General features: G+C 48.9%; 1 protein-coding gene across 1 annotated transcript in view; it reads right to left on the bottom strand.

Moving 5' to 3' along the window:
- Nucleotides 1-1,484: 1,484 nt before the first annotated feature.
- LFNG (LFNG O-fucosylpeptide 3-beta-N-acetylglucosaminyltransferase) overlaps nt 1,485-19,414 on the bottom strand; it is a 32,256-nt gene continuing 14,326 nt past the window's right edge. Inside the window, exons 2-8 of the mRNA XM_083413679.1 lie at nt 10,830-10,878; nt 9,308-9,407; nt 8,248-8,401; nt 6,979-7,064; nt 6,000-6,165; nt 3,286-3,371; nt 1,485-2,106 (exon numbers count right to left, since the gene is read on the bottom strand). Coding sequence (XP_083269805.1) covers nt 2,040-2,106; nt 3,286-3,371; nt 6,000-6,165; nt 6,979-7,064; nt 8,248-8,401; nt 9,308-9,407; nt 10,830-10,878 — 708 coding nt within the window. The 3' untranslated portion in view covers nt 1,485-2,039. The remainder of the gene's footprint in view (nt 2,107-3,285; nt 3,372-5,999; nt 6,166-6,978; nt 7,065-8,247; nt 8,402-9,307; nt 9,408-10,829; nt 10,879-19,414) is intronic.

The raw sequence follows: 19,414 nt of genomic DNA, 5'->3' as shown, positions 1-19,414 counted from the left end.
ACACCCTCGTCAGGGAGCGAGGAAACGGTCATCAGGAAAGTTAAACGTGCGCGCGCGCCAAGTTCAAATGTACAGGAGGGCGGCAAGGTGGGCAGCCCGGGTAGGGAGCCAGGTCCTAAAGCCCGCCGAAGAGAGGGGGAGGAGTCAGAGGGGTCAACGTCTGCGTCAGAAGAGTCCAGGAGGGAGGAGACCCCGGGGGGTAGTAGGACCCAGAGGAAGAGAGAGAGAAGGAAGAGGTGGAGTAAGATTAGAGTCTTAAACTGGTGCACAGGGGGCGGAGACTCAGACGGAGCTTCGCCGGTCTAGAGTCCAGACATAGAGCTGGGACGCTGAGGCTTGGAAATGGAGACTATTCTTCAATAAAGACTTTGATACTTTACTACCGGCTAGCGTTGGTCCTTGGTGAGCTGGGACCAGGAGCCAGCTCTGACACCAAGTTTGAGAAACACTGAATCCTACGTCTATTTTCTTCCAAGGAAGTCCCCTCCATGTTCAGTGGAGCGTAAATCCTCGTGCAATTGAGCTGTAGGCAAGGAAGTAGAGTTTGCCAAGAGGCTGAGTCCAGACTTTCTCCCTTCAGTGCAACCATAAAAGCTGGGAGTCCAAGAGACCAGCTCTAGAAGCAACAGTTCAGAAAACTGAGCATTTTATGTATAAAATACAGAACACACTCACTCACTCATTCACTATGGAGAGGGGGGAAATTCCAAAAAAGGAGCATTTTTTAAAAAATTACAAACTTTAGTTTGTAAACCTTCATCTGAACAGTTATCCGGAGCCTAATAAGCAGGGAGGAACAATTAAAGGGGCATTTAGGAATCCAGGTTGGAGAGGGGATGGCAGTGAAAGGTTTGAGGCAAGTGCAGGGAACCCACGGAGCCCCAGATGTTGCTGAACTACAACTCCCATCATGACTGGCTATGCTTGCTGACCGAGAGTTGTAGTTCACCAACATCTGGAAGGCTGCAAATTCCCTGCACCTGGTTTAAGGCAACGGGTGGCTAGCCTGTGGTCCTACAGATGTTGCTAGATTCAGTTCCCCATCATCTCTGCCCATTGGCCTTGTTGGCTGCTGGGCTTCTTGACTGGGAAGCACATCTGGGACATGGCCATAGGTTCTCTGCCACCAACTTAAGGCATACCCCAGCTCAGTGTTTGGCACTTGGGAAACACCCAATTGATCATTAATAGGTGAGATCTATGAATCATAGAATCATAGAGTTGGAAGAGACCACAAGGGCCATCGAGTCCAACCCCCTGCCAAGCAGGAAACACCATCAGAGCACTCCTGACATAGGGTTGTCAAGCCTCTGCTTAAAGACCTCCAAAGGAGGAGACTCCACCACACTCCTTGGCAGCAAATTCCACTGTCGAACAGCTCTTACTGTCAGGAAGTTCTTCCTAATGTTTAGGTGGAATCTTCTTTCTTGTAGATGCTCAGTTTTTCCCCGTGAAGTCCATAGGTTTTGATTTTGTTTTTTCCCCCTTTGGTGCTTTAACTCTGGACTGAATTGCACCCTGTGTTTTTGTTCGTTCATTCCAACACTGCTTTTACAAATTCAGCAGCAAGGGAGCGGGGGGAGGGGGGGAACACAGCAGTAATGGTGGTTGTGGAAAAGCAAACAAACAACGTCTTACAAGAACACCGCAAAGCAATATTCAGAAATGCCCAGGCTGGTTATTCAGGTGGGGGTTTTCGGTCAGTTTACACCTGTACAAACAGCCAGAACCACTCACCTAAGAAATGAGGGTTGTAAGGGCAGTTCCTTCTTGCCCAGAGTAAAACCCGCTTGCCCCATCAACAGGGGCAAATAGCAGGGGGAGCCCAAAAACGTCTCAGCTTCTCAGAGCCGGATGAGAGAAGAAGGGGCCGCACAGCAGCCTATAAAACACACGCACACTGTGAATTAACCACAGTAATTAAGCGCCAACAGCCTCACAGCAAAGGAAACAAACACACACGAAAATGCACAGGTCCCACGAGCTCTTCGGATACCGGGAAAACTCGGGACGAGGTTAAGAAGGGGACGCCTTGTCTCTTAGTAAACTGCATTGCGAGGGCACCACGGAGTGTCCGGATACAGCATACAGTGGACGGTACGGAACCTGCGAGAGAGAGGAGGAGAAGGTATATCAGCGACATCCCAAAAATTATAATCCCCATCATCAGTGGCACAGTATTGATTAGGGCTGTAATGTTTAGCCAGGGGTTGGTTCAAGCAGGTTTAAAACCTGCTCCCTGATGAAAATCAGGGGCACCTTTCTAATTACAGAGCAAGTTATCTATAGCTTTTAGATCCAGTATTTCCTCTTTAAAGAGCTCATGGTCCTTTGTCTCTTTCCCCTGCCCTGTTTTATTCCTGACAATCACCTTTTGAGGTAGGTTAGGCTAAGAGATTTGGCCGCATTCACACCCTACATTTAAGGCACTATGATACCACTTCAGGCAGCCATAGCTTCCCTCCCAAAGAATTCTGGGAGCTGTGGTTTATCAAGTGTGCTGAGAGTTGTTAGGAGGCCCCAATCTCTTCCCAGAGCTATTTAACAATCAATTCCTCTCCCAGAGGAACGGTAGATCTGGGAGAGGAATAGGAGCCTCCGAACAACTCTCAGCACCTTTGATAAACTACAGCTCCCAGAATTCTTTGGGGGAAGCCACAGTTGCTCAAAGTGATATTCTAGTGCAGGCATAGGCAAACTCTGGCCCTCCAGATGTTTGGGACTACAATTCCCATCATCCCCGACCACTGGTCCTGTTAGCTAGGGATGATGGGAATTGTAGTCCCAAACATCTGGAGGGCCAGAGTTTGCCTATGCCTGTTCTAGTGCTTTAAAAGTGTGGTGTGAATATGGCCCGTCTTTCAGCCGAGTGGAGATGGGAAGCTCTTCCCTAACTGTCCATTTATCCTTGCGTGTCGTGTACACCGTATTTTTTGCTCTATAAGACTCACTTTTTCCCTCTTGAAAAGTAAGGTGAAAAGTGTGTGTGTCTTATGGAGCGAATGCAGGCTGCGCAGCTATCCCAGAAGCCAGAACAGCAAGAGGGGGTTGCTGCTTTCACTGCGCAGCGATCCCTCTTGCTCTTCTGGCTTCTGAGATTCAGAATATTTTTTTTCTTGTTTTCCTCCTCCAAAACCAAGGTGCGTCTTGTGGTCTGGTGCGTCTTATAGAGCGAAAAATACGGTATTTTCAGATTGCAAACCTGTGGACAGGGGCTGTTTCAACTGATCCACATCTCTAAACAAATAACTAGTATGCATGAGGGGAGGGACACCTGCTGCTCACCTGGACGGATCCTCCTCCACGGAGAAAGCTCCCTTGATATGGATGGAGTTCCTCTTGTTTTCAAACATTCCATAGCTCAAGGTCACCTGGGCAGGGGAGAGAGAGCACACAAAGATTGACTGATGAAATGAGGAAGGGGCTCCTCAGCCCGCTTGGTTGAATTAAGATCTTTCTCTCAAGACTTAAGGTTCCTGACATGTTGGGGACAAAGAAAGAATACACCTGGAAATCTTCGGAGCTTTAAATATATATATCTTACATAAAGGTAAAGGTACCCCTGCCCGTACGGGCCAGTCTTGACAGACTCTAGAGTTGTGCGCCCATCTCACTCAAGAGGCCAAGGGCCAGCGCTGTCTGAAGACACTTCCGGGTCACGTGGCCAGCGTGACATCGCTGCTCTGGCGAGCCAGAGCCGCACACGGAAACACCGTTTACCTTCCCGCTAGTAAGGTAAACGGTCCCTATTTATCTACTTGCACCCAGGGGTGCTTTCGAACTGCTAGGTTGGCAGGCGCTGGGGCCGAACAGCGGGAGCGCACCCCGCCGCGGGGATTCGAACCGCCGACCTTTCGATCGGCAAGCCCTAGGCGCTGAGGCTTATAATAATAAAATTTTATTTATATCCCGCCCTCCCCAGCCGAAGCCGGGCTCAGAGCAGCTAACAAGAATAAAAGTAACACAGCATTCTAAAATCAATTCAATTTAAAATCAATTCAAAATCAAATTAATGGCAACCATTGGGCTAGAGTTCTGTGAGGATTACCAAAGGAGGGGGTCAGGCTGTGCCTTGGCCAAAGGCCTGATGGAACAGCTCTGTCTTGCAGGCCCTACAGAAAGATGTCAAGTCCCGCAGGGCCCTAGTCTCTTGTGACAGAGTGTTCCACCAGATCGGGGCCACAGCCGAAAAAGCCCTGGCTCTGGTTGAGACCAGCCTGACCTCCCTGTGGCCCGAGATCTCCAAGATGTTTTGAAGACTGTAAAGTCCTCTGTGGGACATACCAGGAGAGGCGGTCCCGTAGGTACATGGGTCCTAGGCCGTATATATGTTTAAAGCTCCTAAGTTTTCCATGTGTCTGTCATTCATTCATTCATTCTCTCTCTCTCTCTCTCTCTCTCTCTCTCTCTCTCTCTCACACACACACACACACACACACACACACACATATTTCACAGAAGAAAAAACTGAAAGGAAGCCCTTCCCCCAAACAGGCAAAACGCTTGTGCCAACTACAAAATGTAACACAGACAAAATAACAACCCCTCCAGCCCCTGCCAACCAAACAAGAGCCAAAAGACCTTAATTAAAAAATAGTAATGAGCAAGGGAGCTTGGGGGACATCATGGGGGTGTCTGAGGGTACCACGGTGCCCACAATTGCCATGTTGGGGATCCCAGTTTTTAGGCACTGGACCTGGTGCCCCTGTGATTTAAAGCAGCATCACTGAAAACTTCTGTTTGAGGATAATTTTGACAGAGTACAGCCACGAGTAACCAAACAATTAAACACCTGGTGTTGCAAACAATTGTCAGTAATATCCAAGGCAACACGATGACCAAGTACAACACTTTATGACCACTGCTCCATAGATATTGTTGTTATACAATTCCATTCACCATATAGATGGGTTTATGAAGCATTTCTGTATCCTTCTGCTGTGCTGAAGAAGAATTCTATGAAACAGTGGGTATATCCGGAATCACTGTTCACTATGTCTGTTTGCGGACCACTTCAGCAGCGTTGGACGTCATATAACAAAGCTTTATGGCTTGTTTTCATCAGATAAGAATCTGACCCATCGGTTCTTTCAGAGACTTGCATAGTCCACAAAGACTTTCAGAGACTTATAAGACTTATGTTTATTTGGTTCTATGTTTTCAAGAGAATCCATCAAGAGTGCACATTTAGTGACTTTCAGAGATTTATAAGATTTCTGTTTATTTGGTTTCTCATTGTTAAGTTGTGGGTGAACATATCAGACGACACAGCGATTCTTCAAACAGCTCTTGTTTATTCACAGGCCAGAACAGAACTGAACTGAAGGATTCAGTCAGCCTGCTTATATAGCGCTCCAGTACAACGTAACTGTAACAATTTTGTAAAACTATCCAATCACTGAACATCACTTTCAATCCCTTATTTGCATAACTATCTACAGTATCCCCCTGCTGGTCCAGGGTAAGAACTTCAGTACATAACACTCATATTGTTCAATGTTTTGTATAGACATTATAAAGAGTTTATATTGATATTGCATTGTTGTACTTGGTCATCGTGCTGCCTTGAATATTACTGACAGTGCAGCCATGAGCAGCGCGCAAAGATGTGTGCACATGCCATACCCACACCCTGTGCTCACAGTTCCCATGTAACATGACAACTGGAACAGGCAGGAAGGAGCGTAGATATTGTAAAGCACCGTGGCATTGGGGGGGGGGGAGAGAGAAAGCCTCAAGACACACACAGATTGCCATTTTATTTTAATATGTCTCAGGCATCTTCAGGGGCAGACGTACACCTAAGCATTTCACAGCTGAACTTTTTATTTTACTTTGCCATAGCTTCCCCCCCTACAGAAAACAATAGCATTATTGACACTGCCCTCAAATTATCCACACCTGGGAAGGGATACGCTGGCAAGACGAAAAAACTCAAAAGGGGTACGCAATCACGCTTAAGTTTGGGAAACACTGGTCTATTATTTCTCGTTTTTTACCTGAACGTGAATCTCTGTCTTGGGCACTTGGTGGAGGTTCTCTAAATGGGAATGGAAGAGATTACTTCGGATCAGCTTCACCCCCAGCACAGATTCTATGATGTAGCCGATGGTGCAGTCGTCCGGAAGACGAATCTTTTCTGCAGTGCTCATGAAGTGTCCGCCGCTGTAGAGGATTGTGGAAGAAGCAAGACTTTGGTATGGTGGGGGACTTAACAACGGGCAAGGCTCCCTAACGAAGATAGGAGGAGAAATGCTTTCCCCCACCCCAATTTACCAAAACCTTATTTTTTAAAATATGAAAAATAACATAAAAACCCTCAATATTACATACGGCTTTTTAAAAAAATATCTACAGGTACCTCCCTGCGCATGCATGGCTGCCAATGGGCACATTGTTTTCTGGCACCACAAGGGGGCAAAGGACTTGCAGGGGAACCCGGAATTGAACCCTCACATAAGCGTGGAATTCCCCTGTACAGTCATACCTTCGATCTCAAACGCCTTGTCTCCCGAACAGATCAGCTCCCAAACAATCGAAACCCGGACGTGAGTGTCCTGGTTTTTGAACGGTTTTCGGAAGCCGAATGTCCGGTGCGGCTTCCGATTGGCTGCAGGTGCTTCCTGCAGCCAATCAGAAGGCACGCTTTGGTTTCAAAATGTTTTGGAAGTTGGACTTCTGGAACTGATTCCAAGGTACGACTGTACGACATTTATTACACATACAGCACTTAAGAAAATATTATGTGCTTTATAGGTGTTAAATAGTAACAAAAATAATTCTAACAACTGGAAAGGGGTGGGCTGACCTCTTTCTTAGGTGGTCCCCCCAAAAAAAATATCCCCTGAACCACCAATGTGTTTTATATTTGCAAGGTGGGAACGAGCACTCATGTTCATGACCAGCTAAGGCATACACAGTAGTGATCTGAGAGCTCAGGGTAGCAAGCACAGCACCCTCCAAATGTCAACCGCTCACCTCGCCCACGGGCTCATCTTTAGTGCCAGCCCACGGCTGATGCAGAAACCAGCGCCCCCCGTGGCAAACCAGAAGTGGACCGGATGCTGTGTGGGGCAAGAAAACAGAGTCAGGAGTCAAAACCAATCCAAAAGACTGAAGAAAATACTTGTCTAGAGAAAGTGGGATGTGTTGGGTGTCATCTTGGATTTGTGGAATGTAGCAGTCAAGTACAACATTCCTTGTTTTCCTAGAGTGGACATGCAGGGGAATGTTTGGTCTAGTCAGTCGAAAACTTCCTGTTTCCTCCTGACTGGGACATACTTCCTTTAGCATGTGACTAGAGGTGGGCGTGACCTTACCTGTCCAGGTAACAAAAAGGACAAGGCACACAGCAGTACCCCTCTCCTTGACTTCCTCTGTCGTTGGACCAGCAGCTTTTTAGCTAGAGATGCTCTGTTGGCTCAGCTTTCAGCCAACAGAGGACAAAGGGACTATCTCCATATGGGCAGACCCACATGTATATGTAACTAAGTCTGCCTTCAGGGATCCAACTGTGAACTGATGATGTGAGTAAACTTCTTTTATGTACTTTACACAAGATTGTGGCATGTTCATTCTTTTAAGAGGGATATAAGGGAACCTAGTAAAGGTAAAGGTACCCCTGACTGTTAGGCCCAGTTGCGGACGACTCTGGGGTTGCGCGCTCATCTCACTCTATAGGCCGAGGTCTAGGTCATGTGGCCAGCATGACTAAGCCGCTTCTGGTGAACCAGAGCAGCGTATGGAAACGCCATTTACCTTCTCTCCAGAGTGGTACCTATTTATCTACTTGCACTTTAACATGCTTTCAAACTGCTAGGTTGGCAGGAGCTGGGACCGAGCAACGGGAGCTCAGCCCGTCGCGGGGATTCGAACCGCCGACCTTCTGATCGGCAAACCCTAGGCTCTGTGGTTTAGACCACAGCACCGCCCGTGTCCCATAAGGGAACTTACCAGGAATCTAATAGTGAACAGCTTAAGCCTGCAACCAGCTATCTGTTGTACGTTTAAAAAGGGGAGTGTAAAACTCTGCTAAATTATAGAACTTGCTAGTGCAAGTTAGGAAGGATATTAATAAACAATCTATCCTTTCCTGCCTCCCTGAACATTCCCACAGGATTGGATGTTTTGAGTAATTCTCTATAGATACCTGACAGACGAAGAATCAACTGTAGTGCTTTAAATGTATGGGGTATGCGAATGTGGTCTAAGTGAGAGTATTTTTCTCCAGCTCCCTTGTTCGCTTACCATCTTGTTCTCGCTAATCCTCTCCGTGGCCTGGATGGGCCTATCCAGGCTTGGTTTTCCAATGTAGATGTCTTGCGTGTGAGGATAACTGGAGAGCAGTTTGATCAGCGCTCGAACATTGACATAATTGTCATCGTCCATGTGGCAAAACCACCTGATGCATCAAATGACAACGAGAGGGGAACAGGTTAGGAGGGGGCCAAATAAATTCAACTTTGGTTTGTCATGAGTTGACCAGGATTCCTAGCCAAAAGGCATTTTAAAACTTTAGTGGAAAACAGGACTTTCTTAGCTTTATTTATTTTTATTGCTGTGATTAAAATACATTCCAAGAACAAATCATAAAAGACAAAAGAACAGAAATATAGACATTTTATTTCAGATCTGTAAGCAAATTTGGGGACACTCCTTTATCACAGGCTTAAACATCAGCCTTAAGAACCAAAATGAATCATTTCCTTTTGCATGTTTACACCAGGAGTCTTAATGAATTTACGATCGATTCCAATTGCTATATTTTCCTGGGTTGGTACCTATGAAGCTCTAACTATTTATAGGTATTTATATATACAGTTTTTACCTAAATAGGAACTGGTTGTTCTGCCTATCAAGAGGCAGCTTCATGGGACAAAAAAGTCTCTTTTCCCAGGTGTGGGCCACTCAACTCCTTAATCAGGCATGGCCAAACTTGGCCCTCTTAGGAAACTGGCATCTTACTACACTTGATCTTAGCCAAAAGTCCAAATTTGCAGAAGGTTGGACTAAGATGACCTTCATGGTCCCTTCCAACTTTAAAATTCTATGATTCAAGCCGAGACGTAGGAAGATGCCTTATACAGAGTCAGCACATTGGTCCCTCTATCTCAGTACTGTCTGCACAGAGGACAATTCTCATTCTCACCTGGAGATGTCACAATTTGAACCCGGGACCTGCTGCTCTGCCCCTGAGCTATGGGCCCTTCCTGCCTAGTTGGAAATCCCCATCAGCCTGCAGAGCACACCCTCTACATTGCCCCTCCTTACACCGGCTTAAAGAAGTTGGCCCACTCCCTGCGCTTACTTTCTCCCAGATTCGATGAACTTGTCATATTCCACCGCCATCTTGCAGGACAGGGCTTGGCGGCTGTGGGCAGCGGAGCAATTGGTGTTGATGACGTTCCCTGAAGGAGAGAGAAGGAAGAATGAATGGAAGGACATGGCTTGCCTGACAAGTTTGTGCCTTGCTTGGAAATATAAATACATCAACGAAATGCATCGCAAGAGCACAACCACAACCCTACTAACATATAACGCTGTCTTCTGCTGAATCTAACCGTTGGCTCATTGCTGGCTCGGCCCTGTTACTGGATCCTTTTTAACCAGGTGTAATGCGGACTGAGGGACGCGGGTGGCGCTGTGGGTTAAACCACAGAGCCTAGGACTTGTTGATCAGAAGGTAGGCAGTTCGAATCCCTGCGACGGGGTGAGCTCCCGTTGCTCGGTCCCAGCTCCTGCCAACCTAGCAGTTCGAAAGCACGTCAAAGTGCAAGTAGATAAATAGGTACCGCTCTGGCGGGGAGGTAAATGGCGTTTCCATGTGCTGCTCTGGTTTGCCAGAAGCGGCTTAGTAATGCTGGCCACTTGACCCGGAAGCTGTACGCCGGCTCCCTTGGCCAATAAACCGAGATGAGTGCCGCAACCCCAGAGTCGGTCATGACTGGACCTAATGGTCAGGGTCCCTTAACCTTTTTACTGGGGACTGAACCTTCCGCATGCCAAGCATTTTGCTGCTTTTTCAGGTACCAGATGCTGGGCTCATTTCATATCCTGCATTGCAGGGGGTTGGACTGGATGACCCTCAGGGTCCCCTTCCAACTCTCCAATCCATGATGCAAACACGGCCCTCCGTGTGAAAAAACCTTCTCCCCTCATACTTCCCACCCCAGCAGGTCGCTAGAAGAACCTGCAACTCGGAACTTGAGTTTGTTTATCTCCTCCTCCCTCCCCTCCACTTTCTTTTTGTGCCATGCCTTTATTTTTTTTAAAGACTAGAAGCCTGCCTTTCTCTCTCCCCCCCCCCTTCCCTTTTAGTAATTTGTACATTGCTCTGGGAGCCTTTTTTCTGGCTGAAGAGCAGGATAAAAAATTCTTTGGATAAACAAATGTCAGGGAAGAAGGGATTACGGGCTGCATCTAAAGGCTGCTAGGCTGTTTCACTCCACTGAGTGTTAACTCAGAGAGGGGGAGAAAGCCTTCCATGCAAACTGTTGGGCTGGGGGGGATAAGGAGAGGCTCTCATCTGCCTATTCAACCAGCATTTTCCCATCAGCTGCCACCTGTTACTCTCTGGGATGTCTTGAGGGGAATCATGAATAGAGGCATTAGCATAAGAATAGACTGATCTGATCAAGTCTCCCAAGGGCAGGGGAAGGGCGGCTTAATAAATAGCTGAGTAAGTCCCCCCTCTTCCCCCCCCCCAGCAACTCCAGAGAGTTAATGAGCAGGAGGTTATCTTCCTTCACCCTCCCATGAACAGCCTCCAGATGAAGGGATATTTAAGAAGCTCCCTTCCCCATCTGCCAAAATGCATTCAACCAGCTCACCTGTCCTCTTCTTCAGTTCTTCGTCCTCACCATCCGTGAAGATAAATGTCTAAAAGAGAAAGGGAGATTTTTAAAATAATAATAATAATAAAAGTTTTATCCGAACCACTCTAACTTTTGAATGTCCCTGAACCTTTCTAGCCAACACTGTGCAAACAAACCATGTCTCACCTTGCTGGAAATTGGTGCAACCTAATCTAATCCTCAAAAACGCCAACATGCAATTTTGCAGCAAGGTTGGATTTTATTACCTAGAAATAGAAAGATTGTTCTGTCCAGTCATCGGCCCAGAGGCCAAGCACTGGATTTGGGTGGAATGAATGCACCCAGATTTTCTAACATCTACCCGGCTATAAAAATGCAGTTCAGGCAAGAGAAATATTTGCCTGAGCTCACTTCCCCCTTTTGTGTAGGGCGTTGGTTGCCCTGAGGTTTGAAGACAATGACAATCAACTTTTTGGAATTTTCTCATTCCTGCCTGTGGCTTCGGGTGGAGAAAGAGAAATCATGCGCTGTAAGGAGGGTAAATGATCTTAAATGTAACAGAGGAGAATGCAAACACCCCACCCAACCCCCAACCTCCAACAATTTTCATGAAGTGCCCTTGAGTAGATGTTTCAGTCTAGTGTGTCTCTCACACACAACCTGTTTGGCATTGCTCCTCCAACCACCACCTCCTGCGCCCTTCAGCCTGAGCACATTAGGACATAGGAACAACCTCTGAATGAGGCCAATGACCTATCTATTCCAGTATCCTGTTCTCACAGTGGCCTACCAGATGCCTGCACAAGCACAAGAGCATTATTGCCTCCTGCAGCTCTGAGCAACTGGTATCCGCAGAATCACAGAATTGTAGAGTTGGAAGGGACCACAAGACTCAATCTAGTCCACCCCCTGCAATGCAGGGATCTTTTGCCCAGGGTGAGGATTGAACCCACAACCTTGAGATGAAGAATCTCATGTCTACTAACTGAGCTATCCCAGAAACATTCTCAATTAATACATCTGCATACTAAGAGCACATGAGAGCCAGTGTGGTGTAGTGGTTAAGAGCGGTAGTCTCGTAATCTGGGTGACCTTGGGCCAGTCACACTTCTCTGAAGTCTCTCAGCCCCACTCACCTCACAGAGTGTTTGTTGTGGGGGAGGAAGGGAAAGGAGAATGTTAGCCGCTTTGAGACTCCTTAAAGTGAGTGAAAGGCGGGATATCAAATCCAAACTTTTCTTCTTCTTCACCTGTCGCAATAGCAGAGTCCAAGCCAGGGGTAGGCAACCCAAGGCGCGGGGGCCAGATGCGACCCAATCGCCTTCTAAATCCGGCCTGTGGACGGTCTGGGAATCAGCGTGTTTTTGTTTGTTCATTTGTTCATTTATTTATTTTTTCAAAATATAGTCCAGCCCCCCCACAAGGTCTGAGGGACGGTGGACCGGCCCACGGCTGGAAAAGGTTGCTGACCCCTGGTCCAAGCCTTCTGCAAGCCTACAGCACTTTGCTGTGGTGCTTTCCTGCTCTGGCCTCTCTTCCCGCGCCAGAAATTGAACTCGCCACCACGAACCCGGCTGTGCTAGATCCCCTCACTGACCACCCACCAGAGACCCGCTCATCACGCTGGCTGTGCCGCCCTTGGGCAATCTTAAGACTTGAGGCTTTTGTTTGGGGATGGGCGCCCTAAGGGTGCATTTCGGAAGTGGGAAATCTTGCGCCAGTTTTCCCGGATATAACGCCAGCGCTTCCGCCCCACTTCCTAACGTTCCTTTTCCACTCCAAAACTCCCACAATATCCTTCTGGCTTTCCAGAAGCAGCTTTCACGCCGTGCGAAAGCTCAGACACGGTGCGCGAATTTACAGTCGGGGCGACAGAATACAGTGGATGATCCATGGGGACGCACGTTCGCAACCCACAGCGGTGCGTCTCTGCACATGCGGGTTGCGATTCAGCACTTCTGCGCAAAGAGCAATTTAGTGCTTTGGCGCATGCATGGCTGCCGAAACCCGGAAGTAACCCGTTCTAGTACTTCCAGGTTTGGACGGGTCCATAACCCGAAAAAATGCCAACCTGAAGTGTCTGTAACCCGAGGTATGACTGTCAACTGCTCTGTGAATGAAGCCTGGATAGGAATGTGCATTCTTTCACCCCTCAAAATGTGCTGCATTTATGAGGCTGGCAGGCTGCTCATTGAACCAAGAGGGGTCGCAGGCCCCTGCCCCCTAAGTCCTGTCCAGATGCCCCTCTCCATACTGCGAGGCTTCGCCCCACCTGCCCCCTGAGCATGATGGAGAACAAGAACCACAAAACAGCCCCCCCCCCCCGCCTGCAACTGATTCAGCTCCAACTGCCAGGTGAACCTGAGCCAAGGGAGCCGTCTCTGCCCCGCCTTCTGAGCCCTGCCACCTGCCTGGCTGCACTTCCTTATTGACACAGGTAATTCCTGGCATCTGTTGCCTGTCTGTGTGTGCTGCCTGTTGGGAGGGGCGGGGGAATCTCAAATAATTCAGAGCAACACAAAACAAAGGACAGAAAAGGGAGGGAGGGAAGGAAGAAACAGCAGCCAGATGCACCCCCCCCCCACAAAAAATAGTTAAAAGCAAAAAGGGGGAGGCACACAAAAGGAGGTGGGGAGGGGGAGTACAATCTGAGCTGTCAGCCTGCGCCCAAACATCATTCACTCCAGCTTGCTTTGTGGTCTCTCCCCCCCCCCCCAATTGAAGAATGTGGCTGGCAGGGGGTAGGGAAGCAAGGGGCTGGTTAACAATAGATTCTTGCAGCCAACTTAATGCAAGCTGGAGGCTGAAATGGTGTTTGCTCTTCATTAGCATACAGCTGGGCTGGTTAACAGGGCTGGGCTGAGGGGGGGGGGGAGGAGAGGCAGCATTCAAACAACTTGGTTTCATCAAGAGGGGGGGAGGAAGAGAGCAGACACTCCCCACCCCCACCCCAGACACGGAGACAATGGAGGGGGTGTGTAAATGGGCTAGAGCCAGACAGAATTCAGCAGCCTGACCATTGCAACTATCAGTTCTACAGTATTTTCTTTTAAAAGCAACATTCTAGTCCTTATGAGTACACACTCAAACAGATTTGGGGTATGGCAGGACTGTAGGTGAAGGTAAAGGTAAAGGTGACTTTCAAGGAACAGATCCACATATTAGGAGGATGCTTTTCTCATCCTAATAGCTTATCTACAGGAGTGGAATGTATCAATTCTTGTGCGTCCCCCAGGAGTGGAATTTGGTAGTTGTGGGTACAGAATTTGCCCTCCTGTCTCAATTCTAATTATTCTTCCTTTCCTCTTTCCTTTTTAAAAAAACTAAGGTTCTGGTCCTTATTGGTTACAGGATGTAGTAATATCTCAGGAGCAGATTTTGCTGGGGTGTGTGCAATGCAGACTCTGCTTTCCCCATCAGTACCAGGTGGAGGGGGGGAGAAGACGCTTTGAAGCCTGTCTTGGCTCTTCTCTCCCCCCCCCCCAAAAAAAAAACCCCACAGAAGCATGTGGGATGTGGCACCTGGTGTCTACTGAATGTGTGGGTTAGTGGCAAAGCAGGGCTAGGCGGCAGAGGCACCATCACCCCCCCCCCCCGTCCTGCACATTCTTTCAACATGGGGGGGGGGGGTTAAAAATACACACCCCCAAATGTGGAACATGGATGGGGAAAGCGGAAACAGCAGCAGGGAAGAAGAGATCAGAGATCGGCATCAGCTTGCGAGGCCTTGACTGGGAACTTCATTGAAAAAACAGGGAAATGTTTACATGGTTAGGTCAGGCATGTGCCGTCTCCAGCGACTGTGTCTTCGTTAGCCTGCTCCCAAAATAGCCCCTTAGCTAATCCTCGTGCTGCTATAAAAAGACCAGGAGGAGATTATTATTTTGCCATTTTTTTACTGGACTGCTTCAGAACAGTTCATCCTGAACATGCCACCAGCAGCACCGAACTTGCACCCTGGGAGAGTCCAGTAGGGCAAGAGGACCCTCTGTCGAGTTCTTGCAACAGGAAAAGACCCTGCAAGGTTTTGGAAGCCAGCGCTGGAGAGTTGCAGCAGCCTCCCTGCTTGGCTCCCCCGCTGCCTGGACAGGAAGGGTACAGCCTGTCCACAACCCTCAGTGTCACCTCTGAGAACAATCTTGTCTCTGCAGGCTCCCTGCCTCCCACCCTCTCCGATCCAGCCCCTTCCTGCCGCTCAGTAGGAACCCAGCCAGGAAATTCAATTAAAATCTGAACAATTGCTCTTTCTCTCTGTCTCTCTCAATGTCACCCACTCTTTTACACCGTCATTTACTTGTGTTTCTTACAGCTCAGCCATTACACACAGGCAGGTAGAATGCAGGCAATCCTGAAGGCCGCAGGTAAAACTTAACCTGGCCTCCTTTGTTGTCCCGAAGATGGGGAGATGGCAACATTGTGCAACTGGACTGAAATGCAAGAGGCAGCCGGCCCTGGCATGCTTGCGAGAGCCAGCTAGACTTTATGAAGCAACAAATCCAGCCCAGCACTTGAACAAATATGCCTGGATGATGCACATGCATTTTTAAGCATGCACTTAAAAGGACACAGGATACTGCCTGGGTTCTTGGTCCATCAAGCTCAGTATTGCCAGCAGTCTTAAAGTCTTAGATATATAATAAATGTACCAACCAAGCACGTACGTAGATCAGCACAGGAAGACTGACCTGAAACCATTTTTGATTCCCAAACTGACTAAATGTTTTCTCTGCAAGGTCAAAGGAAAATGGAGAAGCCTCCCCATTGTCTTTTCCTTCACAAATCCTGTCTTAAGGGTATGTCTGTCTGCGTTTGAATAGGGTGAGCCTGTGACCTGGCTCAGGAACTAAGTATTTATCATTACGAAAGACTGGCCAGGCTCCCCAGGGTATCCAATCAAGTGAGCATTAACAGGTAATCTGTCAGATGAGATAAACAACCACTCAGATTTCTGCTGTAGACGGCCTTTTCTGTGATGTAGGTATGATGTATCTGGGGGTGGTGGTCTTGGGTTACTCCCCTTCTGTGATGTATGCATGATGTATGGAGGGGTGGTCTGGAGTCCAGGGCAGGGAATTTAAAATTTCTATATAAGGGCGGGCACACCTTTATTGTGGGTTCCTCCTCCTTTCCTGTGTGTGAGGAGAGCACCCTGTTGCAACAGATCAAGCTTACTAGCTGCTTTGCTTCTCTATATTCTCTGGCTGGCCTCTGTTATTTTCTCCTACCAATAGGGAACCCACGTAAGGACTCTATATGGGCTCTTGGATACCCCATAAGGGGAAAAGGGCAGATTTTTGTTTACAACAGGTGTCAGGCAGGGGACAGTCCCCAGGAATTGAACCGGGGACCTCCTGCTTGCAGAGCAAATGCTCTACCACTGAGCCTCCCCCACCAAATAAAAAGTTAAATTTAAGTTTCTTTAACGCATATTTCTACCCACCTCCCATCAATGAATCCAAGCGAAGGCCACTGAAATTAATGGGGGAATGTTAGTTATGACAAGTCCCATTGAAGTCAAATGCAACTGTCCCTGCTCTGGATCTGACCCAACACCCGAGGGAGGCTTCAGGCAGCTTTTTCAGCTTCCCAGCTGGGAAGCACCCTTTAAACTGGAGGCCAGAGCCCTCCCAGCAAGGATCCCAGTGCGTCTCTCCGCTGCTGCTGCTGCTGCTGCTGCTGCTGCTGCTGCTGCTGTTCTCCCCTCCCCATCCCAAGCGAGAGCTTTTAAAGCTTAAGAAAAAGGGTTTCTCTTTCCTCTCTGGTGCTTACTCAGTGGGCGGCATTGTCTGAGGACCCTGGCCTGGGGACACGCAGGAAACTTCATTGTTTCTGAAGGCTGCAATTTAAAGAAACACAGGATGCAAAAAAAGAAAAGAGCCCCGAGGAACAATAGCAGACACCCACCAGAAGAAAGCCCAGGACAATGCTGCTTCAGAGCCAGCCGGACTCCACTGGGGCAGCAGACCTTCAGGGAGATGCCAGGCTCCACAGACCTGCACTCTCTTAAAGCAGCAGAAACCTTCCAGCTTTTTGTTCCTTTGCTCCAAACTCTGCTTGGAGCATTTTCCACCACCAAGCATTGTATAAAATATATAACATAAAACACGGTGGTCAATCCCTGGCCGGGTAAGGCAATGGGCCTCTCTTGGATGATTTGAGCACCCAGGCCAAAGAACACCTCCGCTGCTGTCCATGCAAAAAGTTCTTCTCTGCCTGGATCTTCTCTGCAACAGGAGGGAGCAGCCCAGGAAGGGGGGAGGGCTGTGTTTCCTTGTGGGTCAACTCTTTGGGGGGGGGCTGTGTGCCAGCTGTGGGCAAGATCTGAAGCAGAGCAATGGATGCGTCTCTTAACTTTCATGCAGCAGCCGTGCAAAAATCACAAAGATTTCTACACTCTTTCTCACTCTCACTCTCTCTCCGTCCAGGCACAGTGGCGTAGCGTGGGGGGTGCAGGGGGGGCCGGCCGCACCGGGCGCAACATCTGGGGGGGGGGCGCTCGCACTCGCAGCTCTCTGCTCTTACCTGGCTCACTCACTCTCTCTCACTGCAGTGCTGGCTGTGCGAATCCGAGCCGAGCCGCCAGGTCGCCGCCCACTGTGGAGGGGAGGGTGCCAGGCGTGCGGTGCGGTGTGGAGAGAGAGCGAGGGACTATCTGGGGGAGGGACAGTGCAGCGGGGGGGGGGCACAAATTACTTGCCTTGCCCCAGGTTAGGGGCCGCAAATTACTTGCCTTGCCCCGGGTGCTGACAACCCACGCTACGCCACTGTCCAGGCAAACCAGGAGCCTTAGTTCAAGGACACATTCCAACCAGGCAAAAGAACTGGGAGAGCGCGCAGAGCAGGGCCAGAAGGAGGCAAAGACAACACTGCGCCCCATCTCCTATATGGTGTGCTATATCATACACCACAGTTGTATGAAGGCTGGCCTGCTGAAACGGCAGGCTATAGTCTTCATAGTGCACTGATGTGCCTGCATTGGGTGCACGGATCTGCATGAACAGGACCAGAAGCATCCACACTCCTTGCCAGTTTATTCTGGACCTGGGGGCTGCACATGCATGCACATTTTCTTGCAAATGTCACCGGCATCAAAGTGCCTTTATTTCCCCATTTAATCCAGTTTTGTCATTTCTGCAGAAAAACCAGTAAGTTAACACCCCCACCCCAAGACACACCCCCACACCAAATAGTAGATCCATACTGAAAGTGGGCAGGGAGAAGAGGATGGTATTTCGGTGGGGAGCGACAACTTATAGATGCTGCACCCAGCTGCCCTCAATCAACTGCCGTTCAGCAGTGTCCTTTGTTAACCCCAGGACAAGGTTGGTTGGTTGATCAACCAGTCCTTTACTTATAAATAATAATTTATTATTTATACTCCACCCATCTGGCTGGGTTTCCCCAGCCACTCTGGGCAGCTCCCAACAAAGTATTAAAAACACAATAAAACATGAAACATTGAAAACTTCCCTAAACAGGGCTGCCTTCAGATGTCTTCTACAAGTCAGATAGTTGTTTATTTCCTTGACATCTGACGGGAGGGCATTCCACAGGGCAGGTGCTACTACCGAGAAGGCCCTCTGCCTGGTTCCCTGTAACCTCACTTCTTGCAGGGAGGGAACCGCCAGAAGGCCCTCGGCGCTGGACCTCAGCGTCCGGGCAGAACGATGGGGGTGGAGACGCTCCTTCAGGGATACTTGGGGCTGCCTCAGTTGTGTCTGGCAGACAGCAGCTGCAAGACCACAGCTCCACCAGCTCTGCCACTAGGTCAGCAGGAGAATGACTTAGGCCCAGCTGAGCAATGAGAGCCTGTTTCTCTCCCTCTCCTCCTGCCCTTGGTACTGGTCCCATTTCTCTTTTGGTTTGTGAATCATTTCCCCTTCCTGGCAGAGGCAAAGGCCAAGAACTGCAAGTAGAGAAAAAGTCCCGCAAGAGGACTGGCAAAGGGCAACCCCCCCCCCCAGCAGAGAGCAGCGAGGCCCCAGGGAGGCGGCAGCGGATGGGTACAAGGGGGGTGGGATTTTCCCTCTTCTTGCCATTTGCGGTCACATTTCACAGCAGCCATCGAAAGTATCTACAGGAAGGTGGAAGACGCACGCAAGATTTATCAAGCCATGTGAGCAGCTTGCGATTGCAGAAATCTTCCCCCTCGCCGCCCACTTCTGCAGAGACAGCAATCTCAGTTTAAGGAACTGAAGCAATTTAGTGTGATGAAATTAACCCCATGACCTGCCTTTCTGCAGAACTGCATGACGCACAGTCTCTCTTGTGCACCCCATTTTGATTTCTGGAGGAGGAGAGCGTGCTCCCAGCTAGATCTGTCAGTGCCCTGGGGGCGCAAAATTGCCTGCTGTCTTTACAGTGGTACCTCGTGTTGCGTAACCTCCAGGTTGCAGAATCTTTGGGTCACGGCCGCGGCAAACCCGGAAGTGTATACGCATGTGCAGAAGCGCTCTATCGCGCCGCGTGTGTGCACAGAAGCAGCACCTCTAGTTACAGATTTTTCAGGGGGCGCATAGCACCCCAAAATGAATTAAATCCATAACCGGAGGTACCACTGTACTTTGTAGATCTGTGGTGTCTGTGCTCGAGGTCCGAGA

The sequence above is a fragment of the Podarcis tiliguerta genome (assembly GCF_965153285.1).
Source record: "Podarcis tiliguerta genome assembly, chromosome: 14".
Taxonomy (NCBI): Eukaryota; Metazoa; Chordata; class Lepidosauria; order Squamata; family Lacertidae; genus Podarcis; species Podarcis tiliguerta.
The sequence above is the reverse complement of the archived record's forward strand: the minus strand, read 5'-3'. Positions and strand labels throughout refer to the sequence as shown.